Here is a 25,541-nt window from a genome sequence, read left to right as displayed (position 1 = left end):
GTTCTCTAGCGGCTGGTTAAGCTCAGTTCTTCGTGGTTTCGTTCTACATTTTTAAAAAACGGCGATAGATAGAGCTGCTGTTATCACCTCAATACAAATCGTAATTAACACAGTGCTAACATGATCAACACAATTCAACCAAAATCATCGTGGTAGTAAAATGGTATAATATTAATAAACAACAATTTATTTTGTTCAACGCATCCCAAAAGAAAAAATTACAATCAAATAGGTATTATAATAAATAATTTTATTAATATATTAATTTATTTTTTTTTGTATTTCTGAAGTAGGTATAAATACTAGTTTACTATGTTTCAAAATTTTCACTTTAAATAAACACAATCTTTATTCAGTTCGATTTAAGACAACAATATTAATATGGTCCATGTATTGATATTATATAACAATATAAAAAGATACTGCGACATAGACAACATATTCCAGTACACAACAAAAGAGAAAAGGGTTAGGTTAGGTTTTTCTAACTTATATGAACCTTCAAAAATTCTAATTTTTTCAACCCCCCCCCCCCTCCCGAAATAATTTCCTGCGTCCGCCCCTGCCAGAAGTCATAAGACCGAGAATAGTGGAGAAAGGACCTACATAGGAAAACCTGAGATAAAACTTTTTGAAACGTGATTTACAAGAGTTAGATCGAGTACCTACCTTCACTCCAGTCTATTAAGATTTATTCATTTTGACTTAGAAATATTTTTAATTAAGAAACATTTATGCATTAAATGCATGCCGGCCAGATGAAGAAATGATAATAAAATTTACTAAAACAGTTAAATAGTACACTGCAGAATAATAAATATAAAGCTTACTACTATAATAGAATATCGTCGGTGAAACTGCAATACCTCTTATATATTATATATTAAATATGAAGGTGTTGGTGGTAGTTACAAACGGTGTTGAAAATGTCTGTAGGTGGTGATGATAAAAAACGAAGTTGTGGCTGCTGACAGTAACAGTGATGATAATTGACGGTGAAGATAACGATAAACATTTTACAAGAAAAAACAACACTGTACAGATGGAACAGTAAGGTACGCCGCTGCCGTTGTGGAAAAAAAGACAACGCTACAAATGACGGACAACAGAAACGGTAGGGTGGCAAAACAACGCTGATGACGCAATGTGTTCAACGATAGATAACTTGTTGCTGTTGGGTAGCTCGTAAATTGAATTACCTACATAAAAAATACACCATAATGGTATAATACACAAAATACATAATCAAAAAAAAAAACTATATATATATATATATATAAAAATAAGATGATTAAGACTATCCTAAACATATTGACAGTTTGAAAGACACTAACCTAGGTTATTTTTTTTTAAATGGTAAACGACATGACGGCAGGACGTTTTTGCAGTTTTCGGTTAACAGTCCGAATAGTGGTGACACTCATCGTCCGTTGTCTTCTACCGAACGTATCGCTCAACTACATATTATAATACAGTCTTTCACAAAAAAAAAAAGGGTGTATACATTACCGATACAAGATCCACCGGTTCAAAATATTATAGGTTAGTAGTTGTTTCATTTTGAATTATCGAGAATGGTACACTGTAGATACTCTTTTTGTTCTCAGAAATACTGTTGCTTGGCGTTATACCACGAATTAAGATAATATAGAATTTAGATATCTTAATTCGTGCGTTATACTAATGCAGCTCGTCATTGAGTCTAAGTCTGGGTGCTAAGTCGGGTAAACCAAAACATTAAACTGATACAGTAAACAGTTACAAAGAATATAATATGGAAAAAAATTCTCGGAAAATTAATGGCCGACGATCGTTAAGACTTAGAATTCGACTAAATCGCTTCCAACGAACAAAAATAATAAATATAACCCGTAAATGTACAATAATATCGTATTCGGATAATCAAAAGTCTAATATTATAATATTATATTATATTTATACGTGTACAATTAAATACGATATAAATAATATTATTTGCAATACTATTTTTAGATTAAATTAAATGAAATACTTGGAAAATGTTACAAAACTGATTTTAATACCAGGAATTGGGATTCCGTGAAGTGAACGTCACAAATAGTGCGTATTATCGTCATCGACGTAAACTCGTATGTTTGGTTATCTATCTGAAACGTCTTGTGATAATTAATATTAAGTTATTATTACAATATTATTTCTATTAATTTCCTATATGATATATTAAAATAATTTTAATTAGTTATTAATGTACCATTACCAACTTAAATACGTAATAATATTGTTTTAATAAAATTGTTATGCTAACGTGTAATGTTTATATTTGATTCAGTAACACGTTCAAAACTAACAAAACATGTTCAATTATTTAATACAAAAATAATTGTATTCAAGATACGGTCAATAATTTAATACAGTCATTTTTAATTTTATATGGGCTTATGGCCTTTTGGACCTGGTTACACAAATATTAATATCAATTCTTTATTTGCTCGAAAAACTGCAGATAGTTAATATTTTAAAATACAAATAGTACACTATACCTAATAAGTTATAAGTGTTATAAGTAAGTGCTCTTATAGTTCAGACTTTTGATAAAAATATTTATTAAATAAAATAAAAAAAAAAAATATTAGAATAAGTTAATACGCAACAACTTTTTACAAATGGTAAGAATTTAAAAATATGTAAAAAATCTGTAATTAGTACATAGAAAAAATTATGTATGTTTCACAACAAGATATAAGTACATGAAATAGCATACACCTATCTATCTAACGACATAATTAATTTAAATTATACCTATTTAGTGTTGGTATTATAATATTTAACAATATTGATTTAAGATTTTAAAATATTATGTACACCTAGGTGACAATATTATACGTATACATCACTGGGTACCTTTATTTATAGACGTAAAATTAGTTTAATTTTCAAATATATTATATATTAAATAATTAGGGCTGGGATTTCAATGCTCTAAAAAACCTCAAAAAATGCAAAAATGACAAGAAAAACTGAATAAATGCATTATGAAAATAAGTTTTTAAGTTGATTTTACTGTTTAAAGTTATTAAACAGGAAATTTAGGTAGTGTTTCTAAATAAACCACGTTAGTTTTAAAATTTTTGCCGTAGACGTCGTCTAGACACTTTATATAGGTTATTGACCGATAATACGAGTACCTACTTTATAACTTTTTTTTATACACAAATCATTCGTATGTAAAAATCTGAAAATCAAATTTCAAATTCATATTTTGTTTCCAAAAAAAAAAAATGCAAATAAAATACAAAATAAACTTTCTTATTCTTATTCAAAAGTACATAAAACAAATGTGTGACAATGCAACAATACGAGCATCGCACAGTAAACTTTGGAAAACAGTGCAAAATGCTTTGAAATTCTAACCAGCAACCTTAATAATAATACTGCAATACTAGGTAGGTACGTCATAAAATTATTAATTAAACACAACAGCAATAGCATGTATCGCGTGATGCATCAAATAAAACCATATTTTTGAGAAGTGCTCATCTCACTCGTCTTGGTTTAATTATAACAATATAAATTTACAACACGTTAAAATCGATTGGGCATGATGACATTTGGTGGGTTTATAAAAATATTGACTTTAAAAATCTGTATAAATCTGCACAATGTACGATATTATATATAAATATATTAATTTTATAATAATTCATATATTAAAAATTGAACGGTATTATTATAATAATATGACTAAACTATTACGATTAGGTATTTATTGTGCTTTTATTCGCAGGTTGTAAATTTAGGTTAACTACATAACTGTGTACGACGTTAATGCATGTACCTACGCACAACATTTATACCTACATATTATGTTTACCTATAGAAAATCAGCACTATTCGATTGGCATAATATACTAATTGTTATGAAGCTCAATGAACTCTTTATTATATTCGGACGAGAGTGGACTCAAAATAACGACACACTCGAATATCGTATCAATTTATTTTCTTATCTCGTACACAGTAAGTATATATACACTTCCATAATAATAATTATGCATAATATTCTATACATTTTATGATATAAATTCATCATTACCGCTGCCACGACCGAACGACAACGGTTAATGCGTTACCTCTGTGACGGATATATAATAATATTATATACCTACGTTAACACCGGCTACATAACCTAACGTAACCGCACCAGCGGTAATAAGCAGCCGACAGCCGCGTGTGACGAGCGATGACGTTCGTATGGCGCTTCGGCCGCCCGCGCTCGTCCGTAGAACCGGTGGTGCTGTTCTACTTAGTCGCGATGGTGTTCTCCGGGTGCCTGAGCACCAACCTGTTGCTGTACAAGGCTTGCGACCCGACGGGCGCCATAGCCGGTCGGGTGGGCACGAAGTGCGCGGACGAGGCGACCGCGCAGCACGTGGTGGCGCCCATCAACGGCTGGAAGGCGCTCGTCACGCAGCTGGTGCCCATCGCCCTGGCCATGGTCGCGGGCACGTGGAGCGACCGGCACGGCCGCCGCCGGCCGCTGATCGTGCTGCCCATCGTCGGCCAGATACTGGCGGACGCGCTGTCGCTGTACTGCACCGTCGTGTGGTCCGTGTCGCCGGCGCTGACGGCCACCGCGCAGGCGGCCGCGCTGTCGCTGACCGGCGGCCCGCCGATGATGTTCAACGGCGTCAACTCGTACGTGGCCGACACGACCGCAGACGAGCGGCGCACGGTCAAGTTCGGCATGGTCGGCGGCACCATCGCCGTGGGCGCCATACTGGGAATGTCCTTGTACGGGATCGTCGTGGTCAACGTGGGCTTCGCGGTCGGGTACGGCGTGTCCATCGGACTGGGGCTGGCCGCGCTCGCGCTCGCGTTCGTGTTCATCGACGACGTTGGCGCCCGCGGGCGGCCGTCGTCCCGGGACGTCGGCTGGGCCGTCGACCCGTTGGACGTGTTCCGCAACTGTTACCGCGTGTTGGCCAAACGTCGTCCCGGCCACGACAAGTTGGTCCTGTGTCTGGCGTTGCTTGTGTGCGCGCCGTTCACGTGCTTGACAATAGAAGGTGAGTCGTTTAACGCGAATAGTTACTTAATTTTAATTGTTTTAGTTACTTTATCACTGTATAATAATTTTAATACTCAAGTTTGCCGTTATATGCGGTTATTTAGCTATTAAATTCTAAAGAACTCATTAATTATCTTATGGTGAATATTTGAACAATTATATTTTTTTTTATTGTTCTTTTTTTTCAACTTTTAACGCGAATTTATTTTGAAAATTATTACATAAAAACTGTCGAATGTCTGGTAATTTTTAAAAAAAAATTTTTTTCCATATTATTTAGAAAAATATTAAGAATTTTCAGTTTTGGATACATAAACTACCAACCAAATTCAATTAAAAATTTTCATTATGTTTAAAATTGAGACATTTTTACTGCTCCAGAAGGTAATGATTGAAATAAAAATTAAATAAATATAATATATAAATCATATCATTATAATACCAATTCATTCGTCACCCCATTCAAAATCTAAAAGAATGAAAAAACTAATAAACATCGACTAGAATGTTATGAAATGATATATTTAAATTTTAAACAAACATATAATCCATAGGTTAGGTAAGGTTACTTACTTTATATGAATATTTAATACACAAATGTGGATTTTAAGAATAATATGCGCTTGTTTTTATCTACTTATAAGTTATATTATAACACAGGTACGTTTTATAAATATATATTATATTATAGTGTTGCTGCAGTTACAAAACGGTGTTATAATCTTTAAGTGCATTACGAATTTTCTAGGTACCCTGGTGCCATTTTATTTATTCCACTTATCTTATTTATATACTTAATCATAATTAATAATAATTAATAATTCATTTTATATTCATAAACATTAAAATTTAAATATATAAATTATATCATTTAACTATATGAGTATTTTATCACTTTTACAATGACTAAAACTACTACTTATCTTTAAAAAAGAGGTGAGCAAGTAGTACTGCTCTGCTGTAGGTAAAACAGTAGGGTTTAATTAGGTCACTGCAATGAGTGTGTTAAATTTAAATTCAATTATATATTAATTAAATCATTGTATATAAATTGCAATTTATTCTAAACGTATATGATCTATCACTAAATATATTTCATGATATTATAGATACACCAGATATTATCGTATTACCTATCATATCAGTTTATTATGAATTTTATTATAATTTATACCTTATAAGTTATAATCTATAAGTATTATACATACACTTATGTTCATCATTTTACCTGATTGTTCAAAACTTTTTTTAATACTTATTGTTTGAAAATGTAAGAGCCTTCTGTAAATAAACTCAACAACACAAATAAATTATATTTTTAGGAGAATTGCCAGTATTATACCTATATTTAAGGTATAGATTTCAATGGAATGAAGTAGATTTCAGTATTTTCAATGCTTACCAGCTGTCCGTTATATCAATGGGTAAGATTAAGTTAAATAAATAACATATTATTCAGTAAAAAGTAAAAACCAATCTCCAAGCATATATTGTCATAAAGAAAGACAACTTTAAATTACTAATATTTACATACCTAGGTAATAACTATAATTTATAAAAATTAGAAATTTTGTATCTTTGGTTAATAAGCTTTTAATTATTATCTTTGTCTCTGCTTTATTATTTTAATATATATATAAATATATATATATTTTTTAATGAATCATAATTATTTATTATGCATTGTTTTTCTAGGCACATTGTTTGCATTAGGTATTTTAAGCTACAAGTTTCGAATAAACGATGCGTTAATTGGTACGATTGCTTCAGTATTTGATCTTTTAGCTGCAGTCGCTTTCTTTTTAGTTTCCCAATCATGGCAACTGTTCTTAGGTAATTATTACCGCAATGGTGTAATGAATGTGATAAAATAATGAAATATTAATTTGAAATATACAGTACCGCCATTAGAACTGTTTCGAGGTGCAGCTTTGGCATTAACTAGTTCTATAGCTTCAAAATGCGTTGGATCCGATGAAATGGGTAACTTAATAACTTTGATATTAAAATAATTATAAAACTTGTTTAGAGTCAATAGAAGATTGACTTTAATACCGTTTTTTATTTTAACATTTTGCAAGGTGCTATGAATGCAGTTAAAGTATTGATTGAGAGTACGATGAAAAGTGGATTTATACCATTGTACAATTTTATATACAATCATACATTTGAATCTATGCCAAGTGCATTTTATATAATAAGTATTGTCATATCAGCTCCACTTATATTCGTATTTTAGTAAGTACCTATATTGTTTGATCAGTAAGTCAATTTTTATTTCAAAATATACTTATTCATGTATTATGTATAGTGTATAGGTATAAAATAAATTTTATGTGCGATAGATGTAGTATAGGTACCTACCTATACTAAACTCATGATTTATCTATACTCTATAATCTATTATTAATAATTATTATGAAAATAGGTTTACTTTATTTTGGGTATACTCTTTCAGTTTGATATACTACTTAAACGGAAATCAAAATTTGAATACTGTTGCCATCAACGAAAATGTTGTTCATCATGAAAATGAAAAAAAAATCATCAAAGTCGCACAAATCGATGAACCTGATGTGATAAATAATCATATTTAGATGGTTAATACTTGACAATGACAATACGTTTGTAAGATTTATTATGTATATATTATTATTAAATTCATAATAAATATGTTATATAATTGTTGATATGTACACAACAAATTTTGTGATTTTTCAACTTCAAAATTAGTTGCAAATTTTCACGATTTCGACAGATTTCGTAAAAATTTAACTATAAACGCTTATAAAAAAAGTTGTGACAAACAATTTTTAATTTTGTTTAGCTACAATAAGAACAACTCGTAAGGAACCTTGTATTAAATTTTCAAGTTTTTTTGGTCATCCAAAATATTTTTATCGACACTTCAAAAAAAAATCTCATAAAAACCGAAAATTTCAGTGGTCTATAAATAACTCAAAAAAAGTCAAAATGTTTTTAAAATTTAACTGTACATAGATAGGACTAACATAAACATTTGGTAAAAATTTCAAGAATGTACAGTTATTAGTTTTTGAATTACAACCATATAAAAATATCGATTTAGTTGAAAATTGGTTTTGCGTAAAAATTCCCGTTTTTCCGTCACTTTTTTTTTTGTTTTTCTCGATTTTTTTGAAAACTGATGGACAATGATTACTTTTGACTTGTATAATATACCAAGGATATTCATTTTTATATCGGAAACCACCCCCAAAGTTTGAAATTGAAGGATTATTTCGACTAGTTATGCTGTACACACAAAAAAAAAAAACACACATCATTGTAAAATCAATACATTCATCACTTCGTTCAAAATCTAAAAGTAGCTTATTACTATTGTAAAAATGCTATTTTTAAAAAACAATTTTTGATCCTATATTCCTATACAAAAGTTTAAAAAAACCACGATAAAAAAAAGTACAATGTATAATCATAGCTCCAATCATAATTTAATACAATCTTCGTATGTGTCAAATAATAACCTGGTGGGTAAAAAATAAAATAAAATGAAGTTTTTAAATATTTCTACTGATATTATTAAAAATATTTAAGATATTATTATACGTAATTCAACATTTAAAGGAATATTAAAATTTTTTAAATTCTGAATAAAAGACAACATGACATTAAATAAATACATAATTATGTATTGTATTAATTCATTAAGTCATAAAAATTGTATAAATAAAAATAAAATTACAAATTTCAAAATCCTAAGTGTATAAAAATTATACCACTTTATGATTAAAATATATATTATCGTTTAAAATAGAGTAATTTTATAGGTTTATTGTTTTCTAAAATTAATAAAAATTATAACTTTATAAAAGGAGGGAGTGAATTGATATTTTTATACAAAACCTTCAAGGTATTCCCCGCAAAACAGACATAAATTTAAATTTTAAATCAATAGGTACAGTATTATACAAAATATTTAGTTTTAGATATTGTATTAATTCATCAATCAATTAATTATCACGAAATTCGATAAAAAAAAAAAAAAAAAATGATAACATATTTAGAAAAAACGACCATTTACGATTATTACGTGTTGGCGTTGATTAAGAAATATAATATGCATCATAAACAAAAACCAATTTATTAAATAACAATAACAAAACATATACATTTTATGTAAGCAAATACGATTTTCGGTATCTGTCTATGTATATAAGCACCCGTCGTTGCAACTGCACGATTGAATTAAATTTAGAAAAAAATCAGGTATCTACTTATTTTATTAAATAGACATATCACATTTACCGGAAATCTTTACAAGCAGTCACGAAAATTGTAATCTACTATAATAGTATAATATTATCTCTAAAAAACAGAATCTGATCATGTATTACAAACCACAACAAAACATGCGACGGACGAATCTCTTCGTCCGTTTCCATAATGACCGACGTTTAGCCGGCACTACCCCCGACGAGTCGCACGGAACTTGCGTCGGAGTGGCGATGCACTCTATTTTTGGCACATCGTCCAATTTCATCGCCACGTAATAATTCGACAAGTTTGGCATCGAACGCCACGGCCGATCGGCCAAATCCCCACGGTTCTCATGGAAATCGACCGGCCCGGGGTTTTGTTCGTCGAAAATCAGCCGATTACTTAACACAGATCGCGTTTCGATCTCGACTACCGCCGGTTCTGCGGTCGCAGTGCATGCCGACGAATTAAACGGAACTTGCATCGGAGCGGCGATGCACCCAATTTTCTTCTCACCGTCAGACTTCATCACTACGGAATGATTCGACAAGTTTGGCATCGAACGCCACGGCCGATCGGCCAAGTCTCCACGGTTCTTACCGTCATGGAAATCGACCGGCCCGGGGTTTTGTTCGTCGAAAATCTGCCGATTACTTAACACAGATCGCGTTTCGATCTCGACTACCGCCGGCTCTGCGGTCGCAGTGCATGCTGACGAATTAAACGGAACTTGCATCGGAGAGGCGATGCACTCGATTTTTTTCTCACCGTCATACTTCAACGCAACGTCGTTATTCGATAAGTTCGGCGTCGAACCCCAAGGCCGACCGACCAAATCCCCACGGTTCTTCCCGTCGTGTGAATTGATCGGCCCAGGGTTGTTTTCTCCGAAAATCTGACCATCACTTAACACGGATGGCGTCTGGATCTCTATTTTCTCCTGGTCCGTGATTGTATTGTCGTTAGATGTTGTTGTCATCATAATATCAGGAGCAGACAAATACAAACGTTTTGTCGGCGAGTCCGATAAATCACGATGTTCTGAAACTTTTTCCGCAGAACTTGATGCCGACATAGTTTGATTATCGTCGATTGTGTTATTTTGCATAATATTGTAATATACCTACTCGTAAATATATAATATTATACTTTATAAACTATAAATTCGTAATGTTTTCAAACAAGAAGAATTATGAAACGTAATTTTTGTAATATTGATGCTCTAGTGCTACACTATTGAAGGCTGAATTAGGAATGTTAAATTTTTGTATCGGCACGCGACTGCATTTATGTTTATTTCAAACTATGTAGTTGCCAATAGCAACGATAATAGATGTTTATAGTTTTGTAATGGAAATATTGTAATGATGTGCGTTTAAGCCATCATATCTTTTAAATGTTAAGTATTTTAGAAAATAATTATAATAATTATTAGCAATTAAGATTAAGCACACACACACATACACACACACATTAAGATAGCATATTATAAGAATTCCAGTCTGCCGTTCAGGCGGGCATTCGCGTTATTATTGTCTTCTTGTACAGACGGCCAAGGCGAGTTTAAAAGACTACGCAGATCGTCTGGACAGGAAGATATAGTTAAATAGTTATAAATGTTTGTAATAATAATTAAATATATATATATTAATGTGTATCAAAAAAATTAAATACAATTAACAAGTATAGTGATTCAAAGAAAAAGATTTTTTACTTTAAAATATAAATCGGTCACCTAATTCTATATCTCAGATGAAAGCCACGATTTCAACAGACAAGTCGACACGGGAATCGGAGAGGTAATATAAGTTATGGTTATTTAATAGATAATAAATTTAGAAATATACAATCTCCCCCGATTAATTAAGTAAACCTCCTTTTCAAATCACTACAAAGTGGCGCCCACCTAGAGGCTCTTACCACGTTTAAAGCCCCCGAAATAAAAAAATCAAAAAAAAAAAAAAAAAAAAAATAATAATCTACAAAATAAAAAAATTAATAATATAAGAGTATATAAATAAATTAATATAAAAATATTATTTTATAATTATAATAAAACGAATTAATGCCTAAGTTTTCCATTTTTTTTTCCCTAAAATCATTATAATTATATCTTCACAAATTATATTATAAAATAATCTATTTAGTGTTATATAAAAACCAAAAAAAAAAAAAAAAAAAATACAATAATAATAAAAATTTTCATAAATGTCACAAAATAATAGTGATCAGGAAAATGAAATAGGAGAACCAATTTTTGTCTCACTATCAAATGAAATAAACAAATTTAAGAAACCTCAATTAATTTCAGAATTAAATAAAAGAAATTTAAATAGTGTGGGAACAGTTGCAGAACTCAAAAATAGATTATTAAAATATTTAAACGGTGAATCTTCCTCGGACGATTTTAGAACAATAAATGAAAATTATCAAAACTTAAATAATCAAACCGAAACGAACAAAATGGATAGTAAAAAACTCTATTTTAAACCTAACATATTTTCCGATTCCTCATCTGATAGTATAGATGCGTTTTTAAAAAAATATCAAAGGGCAGCTTCTATTAATGGCTGGTCTGAACAAGAAAAATTGCTATACATACCTGCATTCTTAGAGGGCCCAGCACTAACTTTTTATGAAAACATCGAACATCAAAATTTCAATAACTGGGCTGATTTAGAAAAACAACTTCGAAATGAATTCGAGCACATTGCTCATAAAGATATGCTTCGATTATTACTCGAGAAAAGAAAACAGTTAGACGATGAACTACCTATGGCATTTATTAATGAAATCGAATCACTTTGTAGACGTATAGATTCTGAAATGGCCCAACAAGAAATAACTAGATATATAATGAAGGGTCTTAAACCAAATATTGCGAGATACATTGGAATATTAGATAATTCAACACTAAAATTATTAAAAGACAATATAAGAAAATACGAAATGGTAGAATTTATGGTAACGGGTGAAACAAATCAATCGCCTTCCGAAATAAAAACTGACATTATCACCAATAAATTAAATCAAATTTCAAATGAATTCAATGAGAAAATAAATCTGCTTAATGAAAATAATAATAAATTTAAAAACGAAATGGAAAATATTATAAAACCCCAAATTCAAAATAATAATCTTAATAAGCCCAACAATTTTAAAAAGAATCGTAAGTTTTCTACCAAACAACAATATAAATAATAACAATATAAAAAAATGTAATATATGCTTTAAAAATAATCATACCATGGAATTTTGTTACTTTAAAAACAAAAATAATTCAAATAACAATGATAAAATGCAATGTACAATTTGTTCTAGAAATAATCATTCTACAGAAAATTGCCGATTTAAAAATAACCCGATTAATTGTCAATTATGTAATATGATAGGACATTCAGCACAAACTTGTAGAAAATTTTCAATTCAAAAAAACTAATAAATAGGTTAAACAGTTTTTCTGACACTCGCTGTTACCCTTCAACGTCAGTTAAAAAACCAGTAACTACTTACAAAATTAATCATATTTCTGAACCGTTATTCATTCGCGCTAAACTTAATAATATTGATGTACCTATAACTATTGATACAGGGGCCAATATATGTTGTATAAGACACACGCTTGTACCCCCTGAAAATAAAATAATTAAAGAAAACATAATTTTATCAGGTCCAAACAATAACCCATTAACTGTCTATGGCTCCACAACAATTAAACTTAAAATCAATTCTCATGATTTTGAAACATCAGTATTTATTGTTAAAAATTTAACGTGCCATATAATAATAGGAAATAATTTTTTACACAGCAATAAGGCTATTATCAATTTTCATAATAACACTTTAATATTAAATGATTCAATCACAATACAAACTTATACCAATATATCTAAAACAAATATTAATAATATTAAAGAGGAAATAGCAGATATATTTCTTGTAGACTCTGACTACTCGATTGCACATTGCATATCTGCAGACTTAAAAATGTCTAAAGGAATAGCGTTTCGTATAAAAACAACATTTGGAAACACAACGCCTCAACTCGAAAAGTTAAACCCACAAATAGGCGATGCAATTCCAATAAAAATCGGAAACAAAATAATTTATCACCTAGTAACAAAACAAAAATATTTTCATAAACCTAAATACGATGACATAAAACTCACTATTCAAAACTTAAAAAAATCAATGCAAAAATTACATGATTTCAAAATTGCTATTCCTACAATTGCCTCAGGCGTAGACAAATGTAATTGGGCAATCATTAAACAATCAATTTTTAAAGAATTTTCAAACACAAATATCGATCTTCTCATTTGTCATAAAGATAAAACACATATAACTAATAATTGGAAAACTCATGAACATCAAAAGGTCATAAATTTAATACGCGACCATTACCATTCTCATAAAATAATTAAAAAATCAAATAATATTAATGACAGTTTCAATGATAAAATAAGAACACCCAATAATAATATTAATAATAATATGAGTAAAATAATTAAAATAAATGACGATCATAATATAAAAATTGATACAAAAGATAGTAATACAATTAAATCAATTTTTGAAAGTTATAAACCCGGAGAAAATGTCGCAGGCGATGGAAACTGTGGCATTTATGCTGTATGCAATGCTTTAAACGATAACAAATTAAATAAAATTACTTCTATAGCAGATATCTTACAATTATTTAATATTACACAGCTGCCTAATTATTGGATGTCTGATGATGAATTAGCCGCAATCGCTGATTATTATAATCACGACACTTATATTTACAATGACACTAATAAAACAGCAATTATCTATCAAAAGAAAAACTATAATAATAGGCCCGCAATCGTTTTGTATAATGTCAATAATAATACGCATTGGATCCCCGGGACAAGAACAGATAAACCATCAAATAAAATACCACATAAACATATTATCATCAATGACGTACCGCCTTTACAAACATTAATAAATAACATTAAGAAAAATAATAGTATCAGTAATGACACACTTCCAAATGACTTTATAAATATCAAAAAACCTCTTAATAATAACAATAACATTAAATCAGTAAATAATTACCAAAAATACCAAACACAATTACGAATAATTACGATGACAAAGAAACACTTATGGATAATGAAGGAACTATAATTAATATATCCCAGCATCTCGATAATATCAACATAAAAAAGTAGTTGAATTATTAAAAAAATTCATTCACCTTTTTACAACTGACACCTCATACATAAAATGTGCTAATATAGATCCTTGCGAAATAAAATTAAAACAAAATTATACGGATCCTAAATTTAATGCACCCCACAGAGTTTCCCCTCAACAACGTGAAGAATTAAAAATACAATTAGACAAATTACTTAATGCAAATATCATTCGACCTATAACATCAAAATTTGCAGCTCCAGCCTTTTTAGTAAAAAAGAAGGAAAAAGGATCTTATAGGCTCGTAGTTTCATATAAAGAACTAAATGATAGAGTAGAAACAGATCAATATCCTTTACCTAGAACTACAGATTTATTAAGAGCTCTAGAAGGATCAAAATATTTTTCATCTCTTGACCTTAATAGTGGTTTTTTTCAATTACCTGTCAAAGAAGAAGACCAATATAAACTTGCATTTACGTCTTGTCATGGACTATTCACGTTCACCAGAATCCCACAAGGCCTAAAAGTTAGTTCAAGTATCTTTCAGAGAAAACTGAATGAAGCTTTTTCAGAATTATTATATAAATCTCTCGTAATATACATTGATGACTTAGCATCATATGGCAAAGACTTTGAACAAGCCTTAAATAATTTAAATAATGCTTTATTAATAATGGATAAATTAAATTTTTCTCTTAAAACAAGTAAATGTTTCTTTTTTAATAACAAAATTGAATTACTCGGACATATAATAACTCGTGAAGGTATCAAACCGATGGATAAAAATACAAAAGCAATAACTGAATTCAAACAACCAACAACTCAAAAAGAGGTTAGGTCATTTATAGGAATGTGTTCATATTACAGAAAACACGTAAAAGATTTCGCAAAAATAGCACACCCCCTCACTGAACTTATAAAAGGAGATAACAAAAAAATAGACTGGCAAATAGAACATGAAGAATCTTTTAAAAATTAAAACAATATTTAATCTCTGAACCACTTCTAAAACACTTTGATGACGATAAACATGTTTTTCTAACAACAGATGCTTCAATTACGGGTTTAGGAGCCTATATTGAACAAGCCGATAATAATAATATATTACATCCAGTAGGATATGCATCGCGTAAATTATTGGCTAATGAAAAAACATATTCATCAACTACCCTAGAACTTTTAGGGTTGTGTTTTGGAATAACTTATTTCCGAGAATATTTATGGGGAAGACACTTTACTGTTTTCTGCGACAATATAAGTCTTCAATACTACAAAAATTTAAAAATCCCTTCTGCTCGAATAGCTAGATTAACGCTTAAATTATTAGATTTCGATTTTGATATAATTTACAAAAAAGGTAAAGAAAATTTAATAGCAGATGCTTTATCTAGAAATGCAGTTAATAAAATTGATGTAATAATTGAAAATGAACATACAGAAATAAATTTAGATTTAGACAATATAAAAAATGAACAAACTAAAGACAAATTTTGCTCTGATATAATTAACACAATAATAGAACCAAATAACAAAAATATTTCTAAAAATATAAAAAGAAAAACACGAAGATTTACACTATTAAATGCAATATTATACTACAAAAAATTTACCCCCCCTAAAAATTTCGTGCCAATTCTAGTAGTTCCAAAAACTTTAATTAACAATATATTAAAATCTTATCATGAATCACCTACGGGAGGTCATACAGGTATAACAAGAACAATTCATAAAATACAAAATAAATATTACTGGGAAAATTTGGTTAAAGACACCACTGAATTCATAAAAACATGCCATAAATGCCAAATAAATAAAAAATCAGAAGGCAAACCAATAGGTCAATTACAACCTATACAATTATCAAATAGACCATTGGATAGGCTAACGTTTGACTATTTAGGTCCTTTAACTACCAGCAATAAAAAGAAATACGTATTAGTGGCTGCATGTAATAATACTAAATTTATTTTTACTAAAGCTGTTGCTTCAGCCTCCGCCGAATCAACAGTTAAATTTATCATTCAAATAGTATCTCATTGGGGATGCTTTCAAATATTTTCTTCTGATAGAGGTACTCATTTCAAAAATAAACTCGTAAATGATATATGTAACAATTTAGGAATAAAACAAGTTTTATCAACAAGTTACTCCCCCCAATCACAGGGGCTAGTCGAAAAAATTAATGGTGTTCTTACTACTTCACTAAAAAATTATATAGAAGATAATAATCAATCTAGATGGTCTTACTATTTACCATACGTAACGTTAAGCTATAATGCTACCCCACAAACTAGTACAAAATACAGTCCTTTTTATTTAATGCATGGTTTTGAACCATATTTTCCAATCGACAATAAACTAATTCCAAATAATCTACCATATGATATAAAAAAGTCGTTAATTGAATTAAATGAAATACGTAATAAAATTCCCAGTATAGTGTCAGTAGCTCAACAAAATCAAAAAAAATATCATGACAAATCGCATAAAATAATTAGTTTTAATCCGGGAAACTTAGTTCTTATTAAATTTCCATTTTCAGAAATAGGGAAATCTCCAAAATTAGGTCCAAAATATAGAGGTCCTTTCAAAATTTTAGAAAAAATCAATGACCTAAATTATAAAGTCGAACTAATTTTAGATAATAAAGTAACTGAAGATATAATCCACGTTAGGCGCCTTAAACCATATCACTCAAGAGAAGATACAGATAATTAACTATCACTGCCAAAAAAAAAAAAAAAAATAATATAATAATACAACAATTAATAAAATATTATCATACATGTAAAAAAAAATATAATAAGATAATAGAATTGTACAAAAATAATTTGATAACAACATACTCAAATCATTATAATAAACACTATATAACGTGAAAACATAATATATTTTTAAGTATGTACAAATTATATGCGTATTGGATATGATTAATTAAATTCGATATCAATAAATAAAATAATAAAAATATATTCATACCAATTTTTTTCAAATATCCCAAATTCTTAGTACTTAAATATTAAGAAATTAAAACAATGTATATAAATATATTATAATAATAAGTGTTAAAAACATATGAATAATTTGAGTTAAAATAACCTAAACTCTATAAAAGAATAATATAAAAAAAAAAAAAATGTAAAGATAAACCAGCCTAAATAAGCATAAGCATATTACATTTTTGTAAAAAACGCAAAAATTATTAAATAATTCATATTATGGTCATTGAAGTTAAGAAGAGAGAAAAGAGAAAAACAACAAATACGATAACATAGAATAAAAAATATTATAAAGTATATGAAAATCACAAAAAAATATAATACTCTTTATAAAAGTATAGGTAACAAGAAAAAAAAAAAAAAAAGAAAAACTTTAATTTTAACTCAATAACAATTTACAACAATTATAGCACGTAACATAAATTATATTTATAATTATTTATTAATATTAAAACTATCTATATTATATTATATATGTCTTAGAAACCATTGTATTCTACTTTATACATTTATAAATTGTAAAACATTCACATTCAACATTAAACAAAATCAAAATGAAGTTCACACATCTACTATTTCTCTTGCAATTACACATGGCACATGGTTTTATCGCATATGACTGTAATGGACAAAAAAATCAATATAACATCATTTAATAGCCTCTTTGTGGAACTATGCGAACCACCATCAGAAATCAACACTCAATTAATTCAAAGAATTCAACTCCTACAAAAAACAGATACCTATCTAACACCCTATAAAACATGCTCAATAATAATAAACTACTTTATAAGTAGATGCTCACTTTTAGAAGATGCTCAAATGGTTGATAATGGATTCTTCACAGAAATACTTGAATTAGTACAGTGGCCGGTTTTGTAGATGGACATGGACATACAAAAGCATTGAACATTTAATGACTGCAGGAATTTATAATTATGACATCATGAAACAATTTCAACAATATCTAGTACTACCCCAAGAAATAGAAGCCTCTCAAAAAAATTTAGCAAGACAAACCATGGGTTTTACGATAATGGATCACAAATTAAATCTTAACTCATTAATTGACGAAAATACCATTAGCAATATGGTAGACAATAAACTAAAAAAAAATGTGGGGCTGGTTTACCGTTTTTGGCGAATTTATATCCGATCTACTAGGAATATTTTTTATATGGAAAATAATTCTAAACTGCATTAACACAGGAATTAACATTTCTCTTTTGTATAAAACATTCGGTTTAAGCATAAAACTAATAGCAGGAATATTTACAAGCGTCACTCACTTCATTATGCACAACGCAAGGAAACAAGAAGAACAACAACCAAAACAGCATAAACAACAAGATCAACCACTATTAATTTTAAATCAAAATCACAATTCACAAGGCAGAAGCAACAAATCAATCATAAATTCAAAACAAAAAACCATATATCCAAACATCAGAAAACTATCTATATAAACAAGTTAAAAAGTTTGAAATCCAATTACACAGTCATATGCATAATCCATATAAATGCCAAGAAATATAATCAACTCAAGTCTCAACCGAATGAACCTTTAAAAAAAAAAAAAAAAAAAAAAAATGTAATAAATTTCTAGTAATGTTGCATATTCATTATCATTTTGAAAACATACACATTTGTATATTATTATACCTTTTTTTTTATATTACATATATATAAATATTTAATTATATAACTTTTATTGTAATTTTTAGAATTATTTCATTTTAATTTACATATATTTTTTTTTTTCCCCAAATATGTTAAAAAAAAAAAAAAAAAAAAAAAACATTATGTATCTAATTCTATACTTTTCATTGTTTAACTTTCATGCTTTTTATGGTTTGGAATTATATGTTATCCTTAACTTTTGATGCGAGGACGCATCACAAAAAGGCTAGGGTGGATGTAATGATGTGCGTTTAAGCCATCATATCTTTTAAATGTTAAGTATTTTAGAAAATAATTATAATAATTATTAGCAATTAAGATTAAGCACACACACACATACACACACACATTAAGATAGCATATTATAAGAATTCCAGTCTGCCGTTCAGGCGGGCATTCGCGTTATTATTGTCTTCTTGTACAGACGGCCAAAGGCGAGTTTAAAAGACTACGCAGATCGTCTGGACAGGAAGATATAGTTAAATAGTTATAAATGTTTGTAATAATAATTAAATATATATATATTAATGTGTATCAAAAAAATTAAATACAATTAACAAGTATAGTGATTCAAAGAAAAAGATTTTTTACTTTAAAATATAAATCGGTCACCTAATTCTATATCTCAGATGAAAGCCACGATTTCAACAGACAAGTCGACACGGGAATCGGAGAGGTAATATAAGTTATGGTTATTTAATAGATAATAAATTTAGAAATATACAATCTCCCCCGATTAATTAAGTAAACCTCCTTTTCAAATCACTACAATATATATATTTTTTTAAACTATCACATGAACAGTTTTAAATTTAATTTTATGTAAATACACAACTCGTTGGAAAATAATACATATAATATATGTTTACAGGATGGATATAAATTATATTATTATTAGTTTTATTCATGATATTAAAAATCTTGAATTAAGAATTATTGTCCGTTTAATATTTTAATGTAATGAATATAAAGAGCGTTAACCAAACCTAATTAGGACAATTAGGTAACCTAACCTATTAGAAGAAGATTACATTTTTTTAAACTAATATATACAATAAAAGTTGGTATTAAATACAGTATTATAAAAATATTTATTAAATTTAAAAAATATAAGTAAGTAGGCTGGGCTTAAAATAAAAATACAGAGCATGCATTTAATTCTAAACATATTTTTTTAAATCTAAACATTAATTAGACATATATTATGTTAAAGGTTATAGAAATAATGCAAACATCTCCATCTTCATATGGAGTTACAACCATATGAAAAAATCGATTTGGCCGAAAACTGGTTCCCAAACCAATTAAAAATTCCCGTTTTTCCGTCACTTATTTTTTTGTTTTCCCTCGATTTTTTTGAAAACTGTTAGAAAATGTTTACTTTTGACCTCTATAATGCACCAAGGATATTCACTTTTCTATCGGAAACCACACTCAAAGTTTGAAATTGAAGTAGGTACGTTCTTTTCCTGAAGATAATTCAATTACCCACATAGAAAAATAATAATTTTAAAATGCATATAAAATATTTTATTAAATATGAATATGTTTTTAAAACAACTTATAGATTATCTCCATAACAAATAAATTTGTTTTTAAGATATTTTGTAATCATATTTTAGCCGGTTGTTTGATATTTTATATATTTATTAAAAAACAATTTTAATAACATTTCATAGTTTTTTAATTTTGATTTTAACAATATCATGAAAATATCATTTTATTATAGTTTTTTCAAATATTCGATGATTTATTTTTATAAATATTAATTATTAAAAAATGTTTGAAAATTAAATACAATATTATACATAACATATTAATTCTCTTATCTTTTAATCTGTTAAAAATAGAAAATCCATAAGCAAAAGTTTTTCTTTACAAGCCTTCAAAGTTGAAATTTTATAAAATTCTTCAAAATTTCGAAAACTTCAAACTATTTTGTAGCTAAAACTGCATAATAAAATTTTTAAAGTTTATACACCTAAAATTTTAAAATTCAATACAATGTATTGAAAAAGTTTTACTTATAAGAATAACAAATAAACATGTTGATTGTAATTCCAACAAAAAGTTTTATGAGGTCTTGAAATTTAAATTTTATGTATTTTGTTTTAATTTTTTATTAACATTAAATAGGTATATTATTATTCACCTACTATTCAGCTAACAAATTATTTCTCTTCAGAATTGTTTTTTTATCATTGATGAAGTATACTCGTTGACTCCTACTAGATAGCAGTGACTTGTTATATTATATTTCCAAAGAAAAAAACAAAATTAAAATAGTGTACAAAGTATATATTTTGTAAAAATAATATAAAAAACTTTGTAGAGAATTCTTTATCAAACATACGTATATTAATAACAAAATTAACTCGAAATAGAAATAAGGTCTTTATTTTTTCTTTGTTTAATATCTTCACGTGCTTTAACATTGGCCATGTAAATTTTCAATGGTTTAGATAAGTCCATATTTAGACAACAGTTATATTTTCTGATGCTCCTTACCATACCTATATTATTTAAATAATAGAAAATTGTTATTAATTCTTACTAAATATGAGCGAACATGAATTTAGATCCGAAAAGACTATTTTATGTTTTTGGCCATGATATGAAAATTGTGAAAGTAAGTTATTGTGAAAAATCATTGATGTCATTTGTCTAGTAGCTTCAGCTATAGTTGATCTTTCATATCTTGATAGTTGATTTATCTAAAATTTAAATTTTAAATGTATTAGGATTTATCAGAACTTTATATCTTTTAAATACAGATTAAAATTAAAAATATATTTTTACCACTTTCTTTCTAAACAAATTATCAGATAATTTTTCTTCAAATAACTCCAAATTTTCAATTGTTGTAAGAGGTAAATCCCAAGATGATTCAATGATTCATAAGACAAATCATTATTTTCACGCACTGTAGAACTTGTATTAACAATAGTATCAATAAGTCTTTGATCCATTTTCTTAGCTAATTCTCTAATTTCAAATCTTAAATTACTTGTTGTGCGTATGAGTTGATGAACAGTATCTGTAAAAATATAGCAATACTAAATACTAATAAATAAATATTATTTATATTTTTTATAGATATATAATATATTTCTTTACCAATAAGACCGGCAATTTGATTTGATTCTTGATACTGTTTTTTAGTTTTGTTACTGTTTTGATCAGTTACTGAAAAATTGTTTTATATATTATATTTATATAGTTTAATCATAATTTATCATTCTAAATGTTGAAAGTTAAAAATAAATATAAAAACAGCTATATTTAACACAAAAATATCAAAATGCATGTTGTCATATGGAAACCACAAAAGAAGTTAGAAAATAAATGAATATATTATATACACCTGAATTAGTATTTTAAAGCATTAAAAACATATGTTAGGTTAAAAAAAAAAATCATAAGAAATTTATGTTACAAAAAAATCAACGACAATTCAAAGAAGTCTTCTTTTAATAAAGATTTATGTTATGCTTTTTTCAATTATTTCAATCACATAAAGTTAAATATGAATAAAGTTTAACTTGTAACTAAATGTCTATTATCGTGTATCTATGTTTTAAATTAAATTTATATATTATAAACAATTCATAGATGCACACAATATGTTACTATGTTATTTTTTTGTTACGCAATATTTTAATACGCTGGCTTAAATGTAAGTTGTCGATTTTCCCAAAATAAAACATTTTGTTTGTTTATAACTAATACACTAAATAATATAAAGATTTCATAGTTTATATTTGCATTTCACATTTGACGTGTTACTCATAAAATATAATTTTGATTAATAATATCAAATTCGAGTATTTACTTTACATTGATTATTAAAAGTTTGTAGAATTTATCAATTCTGTTCTAAAAGTAAGCAATATTGGACAATTGTTTAAATTGTAAGTATACATTCCGTAAAAATACAATTTATCTATCTCTGCAAAATAACGGTCCGTGATGTTTCGTTCCGTTTATTTACAGTTATTAATTCTACGGTCCGTTCTATTATTTTCCGTAATTTTACATGCGTCCCGCGGAAAATAGAAAACAATAACAAAATCAAAATAAATTTGTTTTACAAAAAACACAACCTCTTAAAGAAGTCTTCTTTTAATAAAGATTTATGTTATGCTTAATTCAATTAATTCAATCGCCTAAAGTTAAATACTTAATAAATAAATACTGTATTTTTTTCGCCATTTGATATATTTTACTTGAATGCGCTATCTGTATAAAAATTAATAACTGTGTAGGTAATGTGATGTAATAATATGTAAAATAGTATTTTTATAATAAATACGAGCAAGCATCAATATTGTATACCCGAAGCGCCGTATTATATTTTTTATTTTTTATTATGTATTTTCGTTTGTCATTTTATAATAAATATTATAATATGATCACAAATAACATTAGCTATCAAACTACTATTTTATATTTTATAAAATCACATACATTGTTAAAGGCAAAATTAATAGTATAAATATAAAGTTTGGATATCTAACTTAAGGTATATTAACTAATTTACGTCACAGGTCATATTAATGTTCACGTCGTCTCTACTGGCACAAAGGGCCGGTCGGCGAGAACGTGAGCCTCGTGAAGTCGCGGTCAGCGCCACGCCTCGGACAATTGAAGCTCGTCTCGACACTCTCGAGGAAGCCATACGCAAACTTTCAAGTCAGTTAGCATATTTCAAGCAAAAACAAGAGCCGAGAAATCACACAGAAACAGTTCAATCACCACAAACACCTAAAATCAACCCATCCTCTTCATGGTGTTACTACCACCTTCGGTTCGGTAAAGAAGCTAGAAAGTGTGGTAGTAACCTGTGTTTGTTTCCCAAGCTGATGAGTCAAAATCAAACGCTTAAAAAGTTACACACTTCTGAGAAACCAGGAAAATTCACCTACCCGTGCTCTGATTGGAGAGATTTTTAGTATATTCAGACCTTATTATTTATAATAATGAAATTAATTATGAGTAATAGTTTAAAATTGAAATTAAAAATACTTTTCTATGTTTCCTTTCGTTAATATTAAATTTATATCTATATTGTAAATTGTTATATAAATAAAACAAAACTTATCAAGAAAATATAATTTTTAATTTTATTTGTTGACTGTGAAAGGTCAAATTTTAAGTTCAAAATTCAAAATAATATACTAATTTTAAGGTGAAGGAAAAAGAATTTAGCTTTAAAATTTTTTTTTTCTATATTTATCTATTCAAGTTTTTCAAGGAAAACGGGAGCATATTGATACATATCCGTTCAATATCAAACATTTATGAAGTTAAATGCCTAATGTACTTCAATAAACACAACATTTTTCTTCTTGAAAATCTTGATTGTTTGTGATGATATTATCAGGATAGAAGGAAAATAATATTTATAGAAATGAATTGATTAATGAATGAGTAAATAGTAAAAGATAAATATTAAAATTTAAAATTTAAAATACAAATATGCACTATATAGGTTTATTGTTATTTAATATATTTTATTACCTATTATTTCAACTAGTTATGGTGTACACAGACACAAAAACAAAAAAAAAACACATCATTGTAAAATCAATACATTCATCACTTCGATCAGAATCTAAAATTGAGAATTTGTACTACAATTATTAAGAGTGTAACATATATTTCTTGCTACTCAGTATATCACTACTTGAGAGTGGTCTTGATTGAGATTTAAAATCAGCCAACATCGAAAGTGATGTATTCTCGTACACTTAGTTGCCTATCTAAAACCCTTTGTCATATATTATACTCTTAAAAAATCATAGTTATTCTGATATTAATTAGGTATATGTGATAACTAGTAATTAATACGCTGTTAGTAACTACAATAATAATAACCGTCTGGTTTCAATTGTTTTAATAATTAAATGATTTGTATGTTTGACGCCCTTATACGATCAATAATAACAATACATATACTTTAAAGTTTAAAGTTTTAAACATAGGTACACAACATTCAATTATTCATTTATGTACGGTTCTTGAATATAGTGAAAAGTAATTTCTAATTTAACTAAACTAGAGCAAGATTTTTACAAGTCCTTTTCAAAAATGTAGAGCTTGTTTCAAACACCGTTTTTATTTTTTACAATATATTAAGTAATTTTGGTAGCAAAATTTTGTATCCATTATTAAATACAAAAAAAAAAAAAAATGTTTTATAGCATCATATAAGTTCATATGATGGACATAATATTATTTAACAATGAGGGCATGAGGCTTATAATATGTAGCCAATACTGAATATTGATTGGACAATAATTAATTTCTAACTAAATAGATGTTGAATAAGTTAACATTTAATATAAATGTCTTTTGAACGTGATTCATTTCACTCAACGTTCAACAGTAGTTTAATAGGTAACGTA

General features: G+C 28.0%; 1 protein-coding gene and 1 pseudogene across 1 annotated transcript; one reads left to right on the top strand and one right to left on the bottom strand.

Moving 5' to 3' along the window:
- Window positions 1-25,541, bottom strand: part of LOC114127434 (uncharacterized) — a 291,174-nt pseudogene that overhangs the window by 217,400 nt on the left and 48,233 nt on the right.
- On the top strand, window positions 3,791-7,752 carry LOC114127424 (uncharacterized). The gene is made up of 6 exons (XM_027991654.2): window positions 3,791-5,045; window positions 6,370-6,471; window positions 6,743-6,880; window positions 6,947-7,030; window positions 7,129-7,285; window positions 7,506-7,752. Exons 1-6 carry the CDS (start codon window positions 4,220-4,222, stop codon window positions 7,642-7,644), a joined length of 1,446 nt encoding a protein of 481 aa, XP_027847455.2. The 5' UTR covers window positions 3,791-4,219; the 3' UTR covers window positions 7,645-7,752.

This window comes from Aphis gossypii, chromosome 2 (assembly GCF_020184175.1).
Source record: "Aphis gossypii isolate Hap1 chromosome 2, ASM2018417v2, whole genome shotgun sequence".
Classification (NCBI taxonomy): domain Eukaryota; kingdom Metazoa; phylum Arthropoda; class Insecta; order Hemiptera; family Aphididae; genus Aphis; species Aphis gossypii.
This window is presented reverse-complemented; position numbering and strand designations above follow the sequence as displayed.

Excerpts from the sequence above, each read along its gene's own strand:
- LOC114127424 (XM_027991654.2), top strand. The coding sequence starts at position 4,220 with ATGACGTTCGTATGGCGCTTCGGCCGCCCGCGCTCGTCCGTAGAACCG. Across the intron at positions 5,046-6,369 it reads CACGTGCTTGACAATAGAAG|GAGAATTGCCAGTATTATAC; the intron begins GTGAGTCGTTTA and ends TTATATTTTTAG. Across the intron at positions 7,031-7,128 it reads CGTTGGATCCGATGAAATGG|GTGCTATGAATGCAGTTAAA; the intron begins GTAACTTAATAA and ends ACATTTTGCAAG.